At 41.1% G+C, this 20625-nt stretch overlaps 1 protein-coding gene across 1 annotated transcript; it reads right to left on the reverse strand.

The window, feature by feature from the left end:
• Positions 1-15937: 15937 nt before the first annotated feature.
• LOC139405998 (transcription factor 21-like) lies at positions 15938-18236 on the reverse strand. Its single transcript, XM_071148455.1, has 2 exons — positions 17657-18236; positions 15938-15975 (listed from the first exon to the last, which is right to left on the reverse strand). The coding sequence occupies exons 1-2, from the start codon at positions 18234-18236 to the stop codon at positions 15938-15940; spliced, it is 618 nt and encodes a 205-aa protein (XP_071004556.1).
• Positions 18237-20625: the final 2389 nt, after the last annotated feature.

The following is a 20625-nucleotide window of genomic DNA, read 5'->3' on the forward strand; positions in this document are numbered from 1 at the left end:
TTGATCGAGGACGATTAATTTAGCGATTCCCAAATGAAGGAATATTTTTTGAATGGAGAGGACATCGTTTTGGACTGGTAAGTTCTTCTCATGCTAATGCCGTTGTTTGAAATTAATAATATAAAATATTATTTGTGAAATGAAATAGCCTATTTGAGGCTGTTGAGGGGAGGGTAGGCCTACAACAATGGCCAACGTGAAATGGAGACAGTAGATACAGCTGGTCTGTTGTAATATAATAAAGACAGTAGATGTAGCTGGTCTGTCATAATATAATAGAAACAGAAGATCTAGCTGAAATGTCAAAATGTAAATGAGACAGTAGATCTAGCAGGTCTATAATAATATATTCAACCTTATGTTCCCTGTACTCTATATATATCTGTTTATTATACCTGTAGATACAGGGCTCATATGTGAAACTATTCTAACTGAACATTTTCTTTCACAGTGACAATGACTCCGAATGGGAGCCCCCAGTGCCAAGGTGTTCATCCCCCATTGAAGCTGGTTCATCCAGCTCCTGCCACAAGTGGTGTTCATCTGTCCAAATGTATTCCTGCAGGCATGGATGTGCTATGGCACCTGGCATCAGCAGCATAATATTGTGTAGAGGACTGAGGGTCTTCCAAATATTGAAAGTGTTATTTTGTAATTGTGTTTTTTTTTCTTCATGTTTTTTCTCCCCAAAATGTTTTTTGGGGGGGTGTGTTAGAATACCATTTTGGTATTTTGTATATAGTTATTCCATTCAAAATGTATAACTTCACCAATTTGGCCACTTGGGTACATTTGTGCTACTTGTGTGGGACACCTGGGTGACTTCATGATACATGTCATGTATAGCACACTCATTTTGGAAGTTAGCATTCTGAAACTTTGCACAAGTACTGCTGCCCACTTATGTTTTTCACTGAAATTGTCCCCATCATCCTATCTGAATGTTTGTTTTATCTTGTTCATTTTAAAGATGATGATACAAAAATAAAAATAAAAAACGTATGTTTTTTTTCATTGTATTATCTAAACCAGATCTATTGTGTTATAGTCTCCCACATTCAATTCACATTTACACAAACTTCAGAGTGTTTTCTTTCAAATGGTACCAAGGAATATGCATATCCTTGGTTCTGTGCCTGAGCTCCAGGCAGTTAGATTTGGGAATGTCTTCAGGCAGAAGTTGAAAAAAGTAGGGGGTAACTCTAAGGTTTTAATACACATATAAGTGAATTTGTCCCAATAATTTTGCTCCCCTAAAATGGGGGGACTATGTACAAAAAATGCTTCACTGTTTCAATAATTACCGAGGGCTCAGTACACCAAAAATCACCTTGCATCATAAATAAGTACTCATTATTTTCAGATCAGTCAATCAGTCACCATTTTCCCATAAAGCTTCATGGATTTGATGCTCTCGAACACGGTCTCTGTCTTCTTCAAATTGGGTTGCCTATGGTTTGAAACCAAAGACTAAAGTAATATCCTGCCTAAATAACTACCGACCCGTAGCACTCACGTCTGTAGCCATGAAGTTGTTTGAATGGCTGGTCATTGCTCACATTGACCAGATTGCAGTTGTAAATGAGAACTTGTTCTTAACTGGCCTACCTGGTTAAATAAAGGTGAAATAAAATGTAAAAAACATCGGCACCATAATCCCAGAAACCCTAGACCCGCTCCAATTTGCATACCGCCTCAACAGTTCCACAGATGACACAATCTCTATTGCACAATCTTTCCCACCGGGACAAAAGGAACAGCTATGTGAGAATGATGTTCATTGACTACAGCTCAGCATTCAACACCATAGTGCCCTCAAAGTTCATCACTAAGCTAAGGACCCTGGGACTAAACACCTCCCTCTACAACTGGATCCTGTACTTCCTGACGGGCTGCCCCAGGTTGTAAGGGTAGGCAACAACACATCTGCCACACTGATCCTCAACACGGGAGCCTCTCAGGGGTGCATGTTTAGTCCCTTCCTGTACTGCCTGTTCACCTATGCCTGAATGGCCATGCAAGACTCCAACACCATCATTAAGTTTGCCGACGACACAAAGGTGGTAGGCCTGATCACCGACAACGATGAAACAGCCTATAGGAAGGAGGTCAGAGACCTGGCAGTGTGGTAACAGGACAATAACCTTTTCCTCAACGTGATCAAGACAAAGGTCCTCAGATCCTCAAAAAGTTCTACAGCTGCACCATTAAGACCATCCTTACTGGTTGCATCACTGCCTGGTATGGCAACTGCTGTACGCACTACAGAGGGTAGTGCGTACAGAGGGTAGTGCGTATGGCCCTGGAGCCAAGCTTCCTGCCATCCAATACCTCTATACCAGACGGTGTCAGAGGAAGGCCTTAAAAATTGCCAAAGACTCCAGCCACCCTAGTCATAGACTGTTCTCTCTGCTACTGCACGGCAAGCGGTAACGGTGTGCCAAGTCTAGGTCCATAAGGCTTCTTAACAGCTTCTAGGCTAATCAAAGGGATACCCAGACTATTTTTATTGACTCACCACACTTTTTTACGCTGCTGCTCCTCATTGTTTATTATCTATGCATAGTCACTTTACCCCTACTTACATGTACAAATTACCTCAATAACCTCGACTAACCTGTACCCCCGCACACAGACTCGGAGCCGGTACCTCCTGTATATAGCCTCGTTATTGTTATTTTATTGTTGCTCTTTTATTTTTTACTTTAATTTGTAAATATTTTTCTTAACTCTTATTTTTCTTAAAACTGCATTGTTGGTTAAGAGCATTAAAATGGAGATATATCTCTATATGTCTCTATGGTGTCAATTCTTTCAGTTCTGACTGTTTCTGTTTGGACAACTTATTTTGGACTTTATATCAAAATTTAATCATTTGGGGTATCAATTAAGTACCTTACTGTAATAGAATTCCATTAAAATGGGAAAAATTTCTCAAGCAAGAATTTTGCTAGGACAGTATGGGAATGGTCTGAGTGGGGAGGGGAAAACTGAAAACTAGCTGTTATTGGCAGATGGGTTTGGAACTCTCTTTGTTATTGGTCTATTAAACCCCCTTGAGTCAATGTCCATGCCCCTGCGGAAATCGAATTAGCATAATAAAAAAATCCCCATACAAACCTATCAGTTTTAGCTAGAGATATAGTTTTCTCCATTGGATGCATCTCAATCTGCCGCATCCGCCAACGTCGCACTTCCACATCTGCGGTGAATGGTGACAGAGCTAGAGCGGTGTTTGTCAGACCATGAGACATCCTGAAAATCTGTCTTCTCACGAAATTGTCAGTAGCATCCGAATGGTTTGACTATTATGACCCCTTGATGAAAAGATGAGACTCTCACGAACACGATGGTTTTGCTCCACGACCCCCACAAGAGTCTTGGGACTTGTCTGAGGTCGGTACAGTCAATCTGACAACTTCTGTCTGTAGCATCTGAACCATTTTGGCTACACTCTAATATGAACTCTCTGACTCTCACGAACACGTACATGTCGGTTATTTTGCTCTAGGACTCCCACAGGTTTCACAATACTCGTCTGAAGGTCCCCAATACCAGTTGAAAAAGTTAATGGAAGTATACAGTACCAGTCAAAAGTTTGGACAAACCTACTCATTCAAGGGTTTTTCTTTATTTTTTACTATTTTTTACAATGTAGAATAATAGTAAAAACTATGAAATAACACATGGAATTATGTAGTAAGCAAAAAAGTGTTAAACAAATTCAAATATATGTTATATTTGAGATTCTTCAAAGGAGCCACCGTTTGCCTTGATGACAGCTTTGCACACTCGCAACCAGCTTCACCTGGAATGCTTTTCCAGCAGTCCTGAAGGAGTTCCCACAAATGCTTTTCACTTGTTTGTTGCTTTTCCCTCCGCGGTCCAACTCATCTCAATTGGGTTGAGGTCGGGTAATTGTGGAGGCCAGATCATCTGATGTAACACTCCATCACTCTCCTTCTTGGTCAAATAGCTCTTACACAGCCTGGAGGTGTGTTGGGTCATTGTCCAGTTGAAAAACAAATGATAGTCCCACTAAGCGCAAACCAGATGGGATGGCGTATCACTGCAGAATGCTGTGGTAGCCATGCTGGTTAAGTGTGTCTTGAATTCTAACTAATTAAACGACAGTGTCACCAGCAAAGTACCCCCACACCATCACACCTCCTCCTCCATGCTTCATGGTGGGAACCACACATGCGGAGATCATCCATTCACCTACTCTCACAAAGACACGGCGGTAGGAACCAAAATCCAAAATTTGTACTCATCAGACCAGAGGACAGATTTCCACCGGTCTAATGTCCTTGCTCGTGTTTCTTGGCCCAAGCAAGTCTCTCTTCTTACTGGTGTCCTTCAGTAGTGGTTTCTTTGCAGCAATTCGACCATGAAGGCCTGATTCACGCAGTCTCTTCTGAACAGTTGATGTTGAGATCTGTCTGTTACTTGAACTCTGTGAAGCATTTATTTGGGCTGCAATTTCTGAGGCTGGTATCTCTAATGAACTTATCCTGTGCAGCAGAGGTAACCCTGAGTCTTCCTTTCCTGTGGCGGTCCTCATGAGAACCTGTTTCATAATAGGGCTTAATTAATGGTTTTTGCGACTGAAATTGTTTCTGGATTGCCTGACCTTCATGTCTTAAAGTAATGATGGACTGTTGTTTCTCTTTACTTATTTGAGCTGTTCTTGCCATAATTTGGAAGTTTACATACACCTTAGCCAAATACATTTTAACTCAGTTTTTCATAATTCCTGACATTTAAAAATGTAGTAAATTTTTTTTAAAATAGTAAAAATTCCCTGTCTTATGTCAGTTAGGATCACCACTTTATTTTAAGAATGTGAAATGTCAGAATAGTAGAGATAATTATTTATTTCAGCTTTTATTTCTTTCATCACATTCCCAGTGGGTCAGAATTATACATACACTCAGTTTGTGTCCAGTGACTAATGTATTGTTATCTGTGTATGAGGAGGAATAATAATGACGGTTTATGCCCTGCTATTGTTTTAATTTGGATTTTATTTTTGTACCCAAATATACTTTATTTAGTTTGGTAGCATTGCCTTTAAATTGTCTAACTTGGGTCAAACGTTTTGGGTAGCCTTCCACAAGCTTCCCACAATAAGTTGGATGAATTTTGGCCCATTCCTCCTGACAGAGCTGGTGTAACTGAGTCAGGTTTGTCGGCCTCCTTGCTTGCACGCACTTTTTCAGTTCTGCCCACACATTTTCTATGGGATTAAGTCAGGGCTTTGTGATGGTCACTCCAATACCTTGACTTTGTTGTCCTTAAGCAATTTTTCCACAACTTTGGAAGTATGGTTGGGTCATTGTCCATTTGGAAAACCCATTTGCGACCAAGCTTTTACTTCCTGACTGATGTCTTGAGATGTTGCTTCAATATATCCACATCATTTTCCTTCCCTCGTGATGCCATTATTTTGTGAAGTACACCAGTCCCTCCTGCAGCACCGCACCCTCACAACATAATGCTGCCACCCCCGTGCTTCACGGGTGGGATGGGGTTCTTCGACTTACAAACCTCCCCCTTTTTCCTCCATACATAACGATGGTCATTATGGCCAAACAGTTCTATTTTTGTTTCATCAGACCAGAGAACATTTCTCCAAAAAGTACGATCTTTGTCCCCATGTTCAGTTGCAAACCGTAGTCTGGCTATTTATTGCGGTTTTGGAGCAGTGGCTTCTTTCTTGCTGAGCGGCCTTTCATGTTATGTCGATATAGGACTCGTTTTACTGTGGATATGGATACTTTTGTACCTGTTTCCTCCAACATCTTCACAAGGGCCTTTGCTGTTGTTCTGGGATTGATTTGCACTTCTCGCACCAAAGTACGTTCATCTCTAGGAGACAGAACGCGTCTCCTTCCTGAGTGGTATGACGGCTGTGTGGTCCCATGGTGTTTTCACTTGCGTACTATTGTTTGTACAGATGAACGTGGTACCTTCAGGTGTTTGGAAATTGCTCCCAAGGATGAACCAGACTGTGGAGGTCTCAACATTTTGGGGGGAGGTCTATGCTGATTTCTTTTGATTTTCCCATGATGTCAAGCAAAGAGGCACTGAGTTTGAAGGTAGGCCTTAAAGTACGTCCAAAGGTACACCTCCAATTGACTCAAATTATGTCAGTTAGCCTTTCAGAAGCTTCTAAAGCCTGACATAACTTTCTGGAATTTTCCAAGCTGTTTATAGGCACAGTCAACTTAGTGTATGTAAACCTCTGGCCCACTGGAATTGTGATACAGTGAATTATAAGTTAAATAATCTGTCTGTAAACAATTGTTGGAAAAATTACTTGCGTCGTGCACAAAGTAGATGTCCTAACCAACTTGCCAAAACTATAGTTTGTTAACAAGAAATGTGTGGTGTGGTTGAAAAACAAGTTTTAATGACTCCAACCTAAGTGTATGTAAACTTCCTACTGCAACTGTACATCACAGAAGACTGAAATATAACAAAACATTTGACATTGAAACACCAGATTGACGGTTTAAAAATATATATGTTTATGAATTATGAAATTATGAAAAATGTTAAAACATTCCACCCATGAGGCCACTAGAGGACGCTTGGGAATTCGAATGCAGCAAAACTACCAAGACTATTTCTTATTGTGTTCTTGGCAATCAAAGTTCCAATCAGCAGTTAGATGTGTAATCAGAAAGATGTGAGTTGTGTCCCCTCTGATAGACTGCACAACTCTATGGGTAAAACAATATTTTCTTCAGTGTATTTGGTAACAATGACCTAGAAAATGACATTGCTTGTCACCCAAATAATAGAGCCTATAATTTGACATTGCGATTGCCATTTTACAAGCATTTGAAAGCTGAAGGTGTCGCGAGCAGCTGCGCTCTTTGCATGTACATGCTTAGTTTGATAGGCTATTAAAGGAGAAAAAGATTAGAGATATTTTCTTCGGATGGAAATAAAAATGATATTATTTTTGGACCGATTCAAGATACACTTGGATCGTTTGGGCTCCCACGGATCGATGCACTTGTATTTTAAACATTTGAATAGGGTGAAGCTTTACATCCCTAGCAACATTGCTAGTAGATTGTATTTTCAAACAGCAACTATCAGGAAATGACACTGATCAAATTTGTTCACACTTTTACAGTGTCAGTTTCATCAGCTCTTGTACAATATGATACAAAAATCATTTTGACTGCACAGGGCCTTAAATGCATTTCATTCTATAGTCTTTTAATGTGTGTGTTTCGGTAGTGACGTTAAAGCTGGGACTGCATTTAAAAATTAAAAGATATTTAAAAATTAACAAAACTACTAATTCGATCAGTATCTTTCAAAAAAATTATAGAACAGCTCAAGATGTTCTATTGAAATAATAGTGTTAAAAAATATAAAAATCATGAATTGCTTTATTTTCAAACATGAAGTTTCGGAGTCAAGGTTTGGGACAGCCACCTCTCAATAGAAATATGTGCATAAACAATGATTTTGTACTATATTAATTTAGCAATATATTTGTTATTAACTTGGATGGAATTAGAACACATCATGATGTAAATAAGATCATAGGTTTGGAGACTTTTACATTTTTTGGGGGGGTTGGACTGAAATTGGCTGTTGAATATCTCTTATCTGTCTCTGTTAACTACATCTCTGACTAAGTAGTGAGTACATAGTGACTACCATGACATCCATAAGTTACATGATGACATTGAAAGTCATCTACAGTCACAGTGACAGTGACACAGTGACAGTGACACATGGACAATGTCAGTGAGGCCTTGCTCCGCTGGTTCGAGTGAATAGGGCCAGCTAAGTGGAAACAGATTTAGGAGTCCCCTGAGTACAGCTCTTAACCGTAAGGGAAATGGCTAAACCAAATGCTGCGGGACACCACAGCTGTGGATTCAATGTCACGAACAGGGCTTCGGGAGCCAAAAGAAATACGGAGTACACTCAGTGACACACGCGCGTGCACGCATGCACGGTCAAACATACACAGAGGCTCAGATGTGCAGTGTACTTTATATGTCAACACACACACACACACAGGATGGCTGACTTCATTCCACCTTTGTTTCAAACTCCTAATCACCCCCAGATGAATACTATTTATACATCACATACTATTCAGCACATACTATTTAGTCAAAAGTATGCACTATGCCATGTCTACAACGCAGTAGCGGCTGTTGACTGGCTGCGTAGGTGGGGCAGGACTGAGTGCGGGTGGATTTTTCTGAATTTAACCGACATGCATAGCCTTAACCAGCCTGATATATCTCATTTCCAATTTGATTAATTAAACTAAACACTGTATCAAGGAGGAATGGAGTTAGAGGCCCACTCAGGCTGGTTATAGGCAGGCTATCACATTCAAGCTATACCATAGCCCATATTGCCCATCTATCCTATTTATAAAGGACTGAAGACAGAAACAGATCATTTGGTTCCATTTCAACATATTTATTAGTGAAACCAAAGTGGTGTAACATATATAAATGATATCAAATAAACTAGTACACACACTAAAACTTTTCAAATGTTCAAATCAAAAAGGCTGTTGCACAGAAAAACTTGGGATGTTTATTATCATGCTAAAACATGAGGTGATGGCGGCGGATGAATGGCACGACAATGGGCCTCAAGATCATGTCACGGCATCGCTGTAAATGGAAATTGCCATCGATAAAATGCACTTGTGTTCATTGTCCGTAGCTTATGCCTGCCCATACCATAACCCCACCACCAACATGGGGCACTCTGTTCACAACGTTGACATCAGCAAACTGCTCGCACACACAATGTGATACAGTTGAAACTGTGATTCATCCATGAAGACCACACTCCTCTTGCGTGTCAGTGGCCATCAAAGGTTAGCATTTTCCCACTGAAGTCGGTTACGATGCCAACCTACAGTCAGGTCAAGACCCTGGTGAGGACAACGAGCATGCAGATGAGCTTCCCTGAAATGGTTTCTGATAGTTTGTGCAGAAATTCATCAGTTGTGCAAACCCACAGTTACATCAGCTGTCTGGTTGGCTGGTCTCAGACGATCCCTCAGGTCAAGAAGCCGGATGTGGAGGTTCTAGGCTGGTGTAGTTAAAAGGGGTCTGCGGTTGTGAGGCCGGTTGGACGTACTGCCAAATTCTCTGAAACAACGTTGGAGGCGGCTTATGGTAGAGAAATGAACATTCAATTATATGGCAACAGCTCTGGTGGACATTCCTGCAGTCAGCATGCCATTTGCACGTTCCCTCAAAACTTGAGACATCTGTGGCATTGTGTTGTGTGACAAAACGGCACATTTTAATGGCCTTTTATTGTCTCCAACACTTGGTGCGCCGGTGTAATGATCATGCTTTTAATCAGCTTCTTGATATGCCACACCTGTCAAGTGGATGGATTATCTTGGCAAAGGAGAAATGCTCACTAACAGGGCTGTAAAACAAATTTGTGCAGAACATTTGAGAGAAATAAGCTTTTTGTGCGTATGCAAAATGTATGGGATCTTTTATTTCAGCTCATGAAACATGGGGCCAACACTTTACATGTTGCATTTCTATTTTTGTTCAGTGTATTATTTCTTCACATTTTAAGCGCAGCAGTGTGCACACAGCAGCCTATGCGCAAATGTTCCAAAATGCAATTTGCGGGAAAACACAGTTCTAAAATGTGCACCGCACATGAAAGAGGTTTCATGGACAGAGATGGACATATCTGTTAGAAATGTAGCAAGAGAGGAGATCTAAAGATGCAACAACTATCATGGGTTGCTAATATTACAAGGATAATGCCTTTGGCTGCTGGACAATGAAATAAAGTTGATTTGAAAACCAATATAACAGGAGAAAGCATATCTTTATAAAATAATTACCTCCATGTTTCTAGGGTGGGATTTTGGCTATAGGCTATTTTGAAGCCAGGTAAGACATGCCTCATAATATGAAGTAAAATTTCCAGGTTTAGTGTTGCTAATGATAGGCCTAGCCGTCTTGTGGTAGATGGAAAGGATTTCCCAAAAACCTTCTCAATTATAGTGCATTCAGAAAGTATTCAGACCACTTGACTTTTTCCACATTCTGTTACGTTGCAGATTTATTCTAAAATGTATTAAATAAATAACAAATCTCATCAATCTACACACAATACCCCATAATGACAAAGTGAAAACAGGTTTTTAGAAGTTTTTGCAAATGTATGAAAACAAAAAAAACAGAAATATCACATAAACATAAGGTTTCAGACTCTTTGCTATGATACTTGAAATTGAGCTCAGGTGCATAATGTTTCTATTGATCATCCATGAGATGTTTCAACAACTTGATTTGAGTCCATCTATGGTAAATTCAATTGACTGGACATGATTTGGAAAGGCACATGCCTGTCTATATAAGGTCCCATAGTTGATGTCAGAGCAAAAACCAAGCCATGAGTTTGATTGTGTCGAGGCACAGATATGGGGAAGGATACCAAAAAATGTCTGCAGCATTGAATGTCCCCAAGAACACAGTGGCCTCCCATCATTCTTAAATGGAAGAAGTTTGGAACCACCAAGACTCTGCCTAGAGCTGGCTGCCCGGCCAAACTGAGCAATCAGGGGAGAAGGGCCTTGGTCAGGGAGGGGATCAAGAACCTAATGGTCACTTTGACAGAGTTCTAGATTACCTCTGTGGAGATGGGAGAATCTTCCAGAAGGACAACCACTTCTGCAGCACTCCATCATTCAGGCCTTTATGGCAGAGTGGCCAAACAGAAGCAACTTCTCAGTAAAAGGCACATGAGAGCCCGCTTGGAGTTTGCCAAAAGGCACCTAAAGGACTCTCAGACCAGGTGAAAAAAGATTCTCTGGTCTGATGAAACCAAGATTGAACTCTTTGGCCTGAATGCCAAGCATCACATCTGGATGAAACCTGGCACCACTCCTCCGGTGAACAACGGTAGTGACAGAATCATGCTGTGGGGATGTTTATCGGCGTCAGAGACAGGGAGACTAGGCAGGATCAAGGGAAAGATGAATGGAGAAAAGTACAGACAGATCGTTGATAAAAAACCTGCTCCAGAGCGCTCAGGACCTCAGACTGGTGTAAAGGTTCACCTTCCAACAGGACAATGACCCTAAGGATTCTCTACCTTACCTGACAGCCTAGACCCACTTCAATATGCCTACCGTCCCAATAGATCCACAGACAATGCAATCGCCATCACACTGATTCCAGGAAAAAAACTCTCACACTACATCAACAAAACAAAGGAGCTTATCGTGGACTTCAGGAAACAGCAGATGGAACATGCCCCTATCCACATCGATGGGACCGCAGTGGAGAAGGTGGAGAGCTTCAAGTTCCTCGGCATACATATCACTGTGGATCTGAAATGGTCCACCTACGCAACAGCGCCTCTTCAACCTCACGAGGCTGAAGAAATTTGTCTTGGCCCCTAAAACCCTCAAACTTTTACAGATGCACAATTGAGAGCATCCTGTTGGGCTCTATCACTGCCTGGTACTGCAACTGCCCTGCTCGCAACCGCAGGGCTCTCCAGAGGGTGGTGTGGTCTGCCAAATGCATCACCGGGGGAAAACTACCTGCCCTCCAGGACATCTACGGCACCCGATGTCACAGGAAGGCCAAAAAAAGCATCAAGGACTTCAACAACCCGAGCCATAGCCTGTTCACCCCGCTATCATCCAGAAGGCGAGGTCAGTACAGCTGCATCAAAGCTGGGGCCAAGCGACTGAAAAACAGCTTCTATCTCAAGGCCATCAGACTGTTAAATAGCCATCACTAGCCAGCTTCCACCCGGTTACGCAACCCTGCACCTTAGAGGCTGCCTCCAAGCCTTATATACATAGACTTGGAATCGCTGGCCACTTTAATAAGGGAGCACTAGTCACTTTAATAATGTTTAAATAATGTTTACATACTGCTTTACTATTATGTCTATACTGTATTCTATTTCACTGTATTTTAGTCAATGCCACTCCGACATTGTTCAATCTAATTTTATATATTTCTTAATTCCATTATTTTACTTTTAGATTTGTGTGTATTGTTGTGAATTGTTAGATACTACTGCACTGTTGGAGCTAGGAACACAAGCATTTGGCACACCTGCAACAACATCTGGTAAATACAGTGCCTTGCGAAAGTATTCGGCCCCCTTGAACTTTGCGACCTTTTGCCACATTTCAGGCTTCAAACATAAAGATATAAAACTGTATTTTTTTGTGAAGAATCAACAACAAGTGGGACACAATCATGAAGTGGAACGACATTTATTGGATATTTCAAACTTTTTTAACAAATCAAAAACTGAAAAATTGGGCGTGCAAAATTATTCAGCCCCTTTACTTTCAGTGCAGCAAACTCTCTCCAGAAGTTCAGTGAGGATCTCTGAATGATCCAATGTTGACCTAAATGACTAATGATGATAAGTACAATCCACCTGTGTGTAATCAAGTCTCCATATAAATGCACCTGCACAGTGATAGTCTCAGAGGTCCGTTAAAAGCGCAGAGAGCATCATGAAGAAAAAGGAACACACCAGGCAGGTCCGAGATACTGTTGTGAAGAAGTTTAAAGCCGGATTTGGATACAAAAAGATTTCCCAAGCTTTAAACATCCCAAGGAGCACTGTGCAAGCGATAATATTGAAATGGAAGGAGTATCAGACCACTGCAAATCTACCAAGACCTGGCCGTCCCTCTAAACTTTCAGCTCATACAAGGAGAAGACTGATCAGAGATGCAGCCAAGAGGCCCATGATCACTCTGGATGAACTGCAGAGATCTACAGCTGAGGTGGGAGACTCTGTCCATAGGACAACAATCAGTCGTATATTGCACAAATCTGGCCTTTATGGAAGAGTGGCAAGAAGAAAGCCATTTCTTAAAGATATCCATAAAAAGTGTTGTTTAAAGTTTGCCACAAGCCACCTGGGAGACACACCAAACATGTGGAAGAAGGTGCTCTGGTCAGATGAAACCAAAATTGAACTTTTTGTCAACAATGCAAAACGTTATGTTTGGCGTAAAAGCAACACAGCTCATCACACTGAACACACCATCCCCACTGTCAAACATGGTGGTGGCAGCATCATGGTTTGGGCCTGCTTTTCTTCAGCAGGGACAGGGAAGATGGTTAAAATTGATGGGAAGATGGATGGAGCCAAATACAGGACCATTCTGGAAGAAAACCTGATGGAGTCTGCAAAAGACCTGAGACTGGGACGGAGATTTGTCTTCCAACAAGACAATGATCCAAAACATAAAGCAAAATCTACAATGGAATGGTTCAAAAATAAACATATCCAGGTGTTAGAATGGCCAAGTCAAAGTCCAGACCTGAATCCAATCGAGAATCTGTGGAAAGAACTGAAAACTGCTGTTCACAAACGCTCTCCATCCAACCACACTGAGCTCGAGCTGTTTTGCAAGGAGGAATGGGAAAAAATGTCAGTCTCTCGATGTGCAAAACTGATAGAGACATACCCCAAGCGACTTATAGCTGTAATCGCAGCAAAAGGTGGCGCTACAAAGTATTAACTTAAGGGGGCTGAATAATTTTGCACGCCCAATTTTTCAGTTTTTGATTTGTTAAAAAAGTTTGAAATATCCAATAAATGTCCACTTCATGATTGTGTCCCACTTGTTGTTGATTCTTCACAAAAAAATACAGTTTTATATCTTTATGTTTGAAGCCTGAAATGTGGCAAAAGGTCGCAAAGTTCAAGGGGGCCGAATACTTTCGCAAGGCACTGTATGTGTATTTGACCAATAAAAGCCTCTGAATGTCATTGAGTGGCCCAACCAGAGCCCAGACTTGAACCTGATCGAAGAGAGAGATCTGGAAAGACCTGAAAATAGCTGTGCAGCGACACTCCCCATCCAACCTTACAGAGCTTCAGAGGATCTGCAGAGAAGAATGGGAGAAACTCCCCAAATACAAGTGTGCCAAGCTTGTAGCATCATACCCAAGAAGACTCGAGGCTGTGATCGCTGCCAAAGGTACTGTGTAAAGGGTCTGAATACAAGGTACTGAATACAGACCCTTCAGCAAGGTACTGAGTAAAGGGTCTGAATACTTCTGTAAATGTCATATTTCATTATTTTTTTTAAATATAGATTTGCTAAAATTTCTAGAAACCTGTTTTTGCTTTTTCATTATGTGGTATTGTGTGTAGATTGATGAGGGGGGAAACGATTTAATCAATTTTAGAATAAGACTGAATCGTAACAAAATGTGGAAAACGTCAAGTGGTCTGAATACTTTCCGAATGCACTGTAAATGTTAACTAGCTACAAAGTAGCCTATGCCTACCTTGCAGAATGATATCATGATTATTTGCCTGCACAGTTGAATTAAAGTGTAGGTTCACTCAAAAATCTAAGTGTATGACATTTTTCCCAGACCTCAAAAGTGGTCTCCTTATGTGGTTTAAGAATTTTTGTGGACTTAGAACATAAAAATAATAATAAATTGTACTTTTAACCCCAATATCATGATATCCAATTGGTAGTTACAGTATTGTACCATTGCTGCAACTCCTGTACGGAGTTGCACGACCCAGCCAATCCACACTGCTTCTTGACACATGCTCGCTTAATCCGGAAGCCAGCCGCAAACAATGTGTCGGAGGAAACACTGTACAGCTGGCGACCAAAGTCAGCGTGCATGCACCCGGCCGCCACATGGAGTCGCTAGAGCACGATGGGACAAGGACATCCCAGCCGAACAAACCCGCCCCTAACCCAGACGACACTGGGACAATTGTGCATGGGTCTCCCGATCGCGGCCGGCTATGACACAGCCCGGGTTCAAACCCGGATCTGCAGTGTGATGATTTGAGTGTGAAAACCTGAAACAAATGTGGGAAATCGGAAACCTGTGAACTTCTGACTGATGAAAGTCTAATTTATCTATTTCAGTAGTAGGCCTACTACTGTATTAGCCTACTTGCACAATATGGGAATTTTCATTTTAGGTCATTCAGAGTATAAGTCACTGTTTGTCATTAGAAATTTTCACACAGGGTCCCTTCCCTTCGCCCGGCGGGCCGTTTGGGAAATTTTGGACAAAATTAGAGTATACCCACTTCTACAGGCACCTCTACACCACTGCTCAAATGGCCTACTATTTAGGATGCAAGTATGGGCATTTGCACACGGCCAGTGTGTTAGAAATTCCCTGATTTGCCATTGAGTACACATCCATTCACCAGTCCTTACAGTTTCACCGCAATATACTCACAGACACTACAAAGACAACATATATTCATAATAAGTATCATGAATATCAAAACGTTCCATTTGACAACATAATAAATCATGTATGATTGTCAATTGATTAAAGATACAGTTTAAACAGCTCGCCACATCAAAATGAAAACAGTTAAATAAATAATTATAATAATAACAACATTTTTTTCTTCTTCGATGATTAATAAATAAATAAACAAATGAAATAAATACATAAATTAATTAGGTTAAATTAATTTACGGAAAATGTGGGTGTCACACACAATGAACAACAGCTAATGGTTTCAAATGAACACACGGCACTTCAGTATTACACTCAGAAAAAATAGTTTGACCAAGGTTCGTTCGGTCCCATGCCAGGCTGCTTCTGTCCCCTGCGAGAAATGCCATCCCCATGGGCTTAAGTCTGGCCCCGGTCCCCCATCCCCTGTAAAACAACAGGCAACTCCAGAAAAACACTGCCACTCCATTACCAATCGAATATTACCACATTCAAATATTAAAGGCTGTGAGGGGAGTGGCTAGCTGCAGAGAAAGGTGCATGAACTGATAAGAAGTCTGCAGATGTCACTCAGCCCCTGATGTGATGTTGCCATTGAAACAAAGACAGAAGGGGGTTATAAATCCCCCTCCAGCAGCCCCCTGTCCAACGTACTTGGGTTGCTCCATCCTGAGTTAATCCCACTTTATCCAGGAGAGCCGGGCTGTCAGATCTAGAGTGAGACAGGGGGGACAAAAGCAAGGCAAACATGAGGCTTTAAATACATTTTAATGATCGTTTAACAAGTCGCAGGTCCGAGCAAAGGGGTACACTCACTCCTCAATGCCCCCTCGGAATGGTTGAAGTGAAGCCCCACAGAATTGGTTAACTAAAGTAAATAGGCAACCATTGAGTGCAGGGACAATACTTGTGCTCTGGCAAAGGGGAGCTTTTGTGCACCCACGCCAAAGAAAAAGACAGCTGGGGGGGTGGGGGGAACACACAACAAACAAACAAAGCAAGCTGTTTAAGTGACACAAACTCAATTCAGAGCCAATGAGCTTTGGAGTTGGCTGTCAACCATTAGCATATGCTCTCCCTCTCCTCGTGCTAATGTAATTTTAAACACTTGGTAGGATACGTCATCCTTCCTTGGGTTTATCCTGTGTGTTGTTTGCAATTTCGTGAATGGGGTTTGGTACTGTCCCAGGCCCAATTTGAAGTCACAAAACATATGGGCCATGCATGTAGTATTGGTTGTAAAACTATAATTCCAAGTATAGTAAAGTATACATTTACTGTAATTCCATCCATGTATAGTGGGTGGACATATTGCTGGAGTTTCTTCAGTACCACAATTAAAATAATAATTATTCGTTTTCGGACCAAATGTTACCTGGACCCAAAGAAATCTTGGCCCAAACTTAGCTCCAACTTGAGAAAATGTAGGCATCAATTCAGTCAATTTAAAAGTATGTGTTTGCTCAACTTGTCTCATAACTTATGTTCATTCAACTAGAAATTATTATTTGTGCGTAACTAAAAAAGGCTGTGCAACTGGTAACACATACACAGTGCTGTTAACATACAATGTTTTCAGCGTGACATATATGACACTCGTTGACATTGTGCATGTTCATTTATACAGTACCATTATTCAACATGTCCTCACCTTGGGATTTAACTCACAGCTTCTTGCTTCGTGGCATTCCAATCTTCCTGCTATGTCATCGTGTCTGTGTCAGTTATTGATCTGGCTATTTGATTTACTTTGATTTGATTGACTTATTTCGGCCATTTCCGTTTAGTTTGTATAGTTATCTGATATCGGTGGGGCATATTACTCTATTTTAATGTTACTCCTTAACAGTTTTCCTTGAGTGTGAGGTCTACTTTGAAGTGCAAAGTTGAGCAATAAAGGTGAAAGCTGTCACTGACACAGATATGGTGGCATAGCAGGAAGATTGGAATGCTGTGAACCAACCGTTTGTGAGTTCAAATCCCAGGTGAGGGCATGTTGATTATTAACTGCTGTATAAATGAACATGTACTTTGAATGTTAAAAGCACTGTGTGTGTGTAATTAGCTCCACAGCCTTTTTTTGTTGTTGAGGAAAGATGGCCAAATACTACTTTCTAGTTGAATGAACATATGAGACAATTTGAGCAAACACATCATTTTAAATTGACAGACGTTTGGCTATGTTTTCTCATGTAGGTAAGTTTGGGCTAGTTTAGGCCTTCTGTAGGATCTATTGCACCCGTTTCTATTTAGCCGTTCAATCTTTGAATGGAAGAGATTCAAAATGTAATTGTACAAGCAACGAATCAAATTGTGTATGACTGTAATCTCATTGCATAATCTAAAAATGGTTCTATATATCGGTAATTAGGCAATTTGTATTATCTGCTCACCGCTTGTGTTCCAAATGGCATTGGTTTGATTCTTGTAACCATTCTTCATGCATTCGTCCACGTACGACTTGGGGTCGCAGCCGGAAATCAGTATCTCTCTCAGGAGGGCAATGTAGGCAATGGCCAATCTCAGTGTATCAATCTTAGACAGGCGCTTCTCGTAGGGAAATGTTGGCACGTGGCACCTTAGCTCTTCGAACGCAGAATTGATACTCAGCATCCTCTTCCTCTCCCGGATGTTAGCGGCGTGTCGCTGGATCTTGTACGGATGATGGGGCACGAACCGCCGCTGCCTGCGCTTGCTCATCTCGTGGGGCTCGTCCACAGAAGAGCTGTCCACTTCAGCACTGGCTCCAAGGCCGGGAGACTGCGAGTCCAGGTCGGTGAAGGTCATCTGTGCGTCAGGGAACATGGACTGGCCACCGAACGAGGACCAGGGCGAAAGCTGGCCCGTGACCGCGGTGCAGTCAAAGAGGAGAGTGTCCAACTGGGCCTGGAACTGGAAGTTAGGGTCCATCTGGCCCCAGAAGGCAAAGTCTGTAGTGCCATCTTGATCCAAGTCAAATAATATATCTTCCATTTTTTAAATCTTACTTTTCAATTTGATTCAACAAGCTGTGTTCACCCGGCAGGAGAAAACGTGTAGCCTGCTGCACGAAATAAGTTGTTGTTCAGACATCGGTGCCTAGTTCAAAAGTGCCTAGTTCAAAATAAAGTGCTTGTGGGAACCGTCGGGTGTGCACTACCTGTCACCTGTAATCTCTGGACTGTGTGACACTCACAGTGACCCATCTCGAGGATTAAATAGTTCCCGGATTTCCATGTCTGGCGGTAGGGGGTTCGCGCATTTTCTAAAGGCTGAAAAGGACCTCATTAGGAAACATGCCCCCTCCTAATAGATCACTCATTGCCTATTAAAAAGCGGAGTTGGAGATACAAAGGAATCAGTTGATCTTGCAATTATAAACTTCCCTCGAATTGTTCCCTATACAACGAGCAAAGAGTATCCTAATATCTACAAAGAAAATGACTATTTGACATTCGTTCCTTGAGAGGGCTCTTTCTCAGTTTTGCCCCGCGTGTAGCACTTGCTCAACCGGGTGGCATCTGAATAGAATAGCTTTATAATTAGTACTCATCTCGCGCCACACAATACTGTCAGAAACGTATGATAGCACTCTTAATTATCAAACCACACAGCCCCCGGATATAATGTTCATTAATGTTGATAGGCCTGCAAAACACGCAATGTAAGACACATTTTTTTTTTTTTAAGTTGGTACAGATCGAATTTTAAATGCAGATTTAACATTTTAAATGCAGATGGAATTTTAAATGTAAGGATCTTCCGTAGCCCAAAACTGAATATTGTGTCATGCAAGTCAGTCTCTATATTATTTGCCTGCATCAACTTGGCTATTGCATTTTGTTTGTTATTTTGCATGTCTAAAATAATTGCTATTCGAAAACAACAATTAAAGCAAGTTGAAACAACACTTCTTATTCATTCGTACGGGATTATTTTGGTCTGCTCACCACATAAAACAAGATGATTCGCATATTATATGATTTGTATTAGGCCTATGACGGATGATATGGCATCTAATTATGCTAAATGTAATGATATGTTTTGTCTGCTGCCTATTTACTAAATCATGTTTATATTTCCTAACATAAGGTTTTGATGTTACCAGCCTTCAACGATGCTTGTTGAAAGGGGAGTGTTTGTCATTGCAAACACAGAAATCAAGCCTGCTGTCTCTTTTAGTGGTTAGAGTACCAAGACACATCCTCTAGGGATTTTTTGAATTTTTACTGTTGAAAAGCGATATCCCAAGAATAAATAGGCCTACAGTAAAATAAACACGCCAAAGTTTAGCGAAAAATATATATATATTTTTTAGACACACCTGATCATTTCAAAGAGTGGGGCATTCAAGGAGTTGGTTTGATGTGAATCCGTGATGTCCTCAGCCTTCCCCTTGCTTGAGGAACAATTGAGGAGCAATAGAGTACAAAAACAAAACAAAAAAAGGCCCACACACTTTCTTGTGCTACTGTATGTCATAACATACCAGGACCACCTATTGAGATGTGCCTTTTGTTAAGTAAATCAGTTGTTAAATAAGGGGAAAAAGGAGCCCGGAGTGCCACTTTAAGCATTTCATGAACTGTAAACTCAAAGGCATTTTTCACTCAAATACATCGAGCAAGTTCAACTCAAAGTCAATGAAAAGTCATTATTACTTCAAACGTGGCACTGACTCAAAACTTAATGAGAAGTCAAATCACCAAAAATGTTTTAAGTTATCATAACAAATTCACTTCTTTTTTTTACCTGCATGCTCTTGCTGCAGGTAGATTTTTTTGGAATTGTTTTTATCTGTGTTTTTGCATGTACGTTGAGGGATTGATTGATTCATCTCATGCAACACAAAGATAAATAGCATACAGTTTTATAAACGTATCCAATCATTTAGTAAGATTTTTTTTGCAACCTTTACTGAAATGGCTGTTCCAGTTTAAATGGCTTAGGTCGTCTCCTCACATTGTTCCTAAGCCTGGTAGTCATTATGAATGCAGGTTGTGGGTGAATACTGTCAACTGTTGGATATCCTCACTCTGGCTGGATTCCAATAGGAATTACACATCACTTTGCAAGCCAGCATAATGTGACCTGCAGGTAGGGTTGCAAAATTCTGGTCAATTTCCCTAGTTTCCACACATCTCTTTTAGAAGATTCTTGGAAACCCATGAATTTTCCAACCCTTCCTTCAAGTCACACTATGCTGGCTCACTAACAAATACAGTCATGGGTGGTAACTCTACAATTCTCTCGAAAAGGCAAGGCTCACTGGGAAATTATATCGGAGGCGTGGATTTGTGGGGGCGTTACTCAAAATGTTCAAGCTGATACAATTTAAAATCTGGACCCCCTACGGGGTCACAGTGAGTATATCGGTTTGAGT

Source organism: Oncorhynchus clarkii, chromosome 3 (genome assembly GCF_045791955.1).
Source record: "Oncorhynchus clarkii lewisi isolate Uvic-CL-2024 chromosome 3, UVic_Ocla_1.0, whole genome shotgun sequence".
Classification (NCBI taxonomy): domain Eukaryota; kingdom Metazoa; phylum Chordata; class Actinopteri; order Salmoniformes; family Salmonidae; genus Oncorhynchus; species Oncorhynchus clarkii.

Excerpts from the sequence above, each read along its gene's own strand:
- LOC139405998 (XM_071148455.1), bottom strand. The coding sequence starts at position 18,236 with ATGGAAGATATATTATTTGACTTGGATCAAGATGGCACTACAGACTTT. Across the intron at positions 15,976-17,656 it reads TGCCATTTGGAACACAAGCG|ATCTGACAGCCCGGCTCTCC; the intron begins GTGAGCAGATAA and ends GTCTCACTCTAG.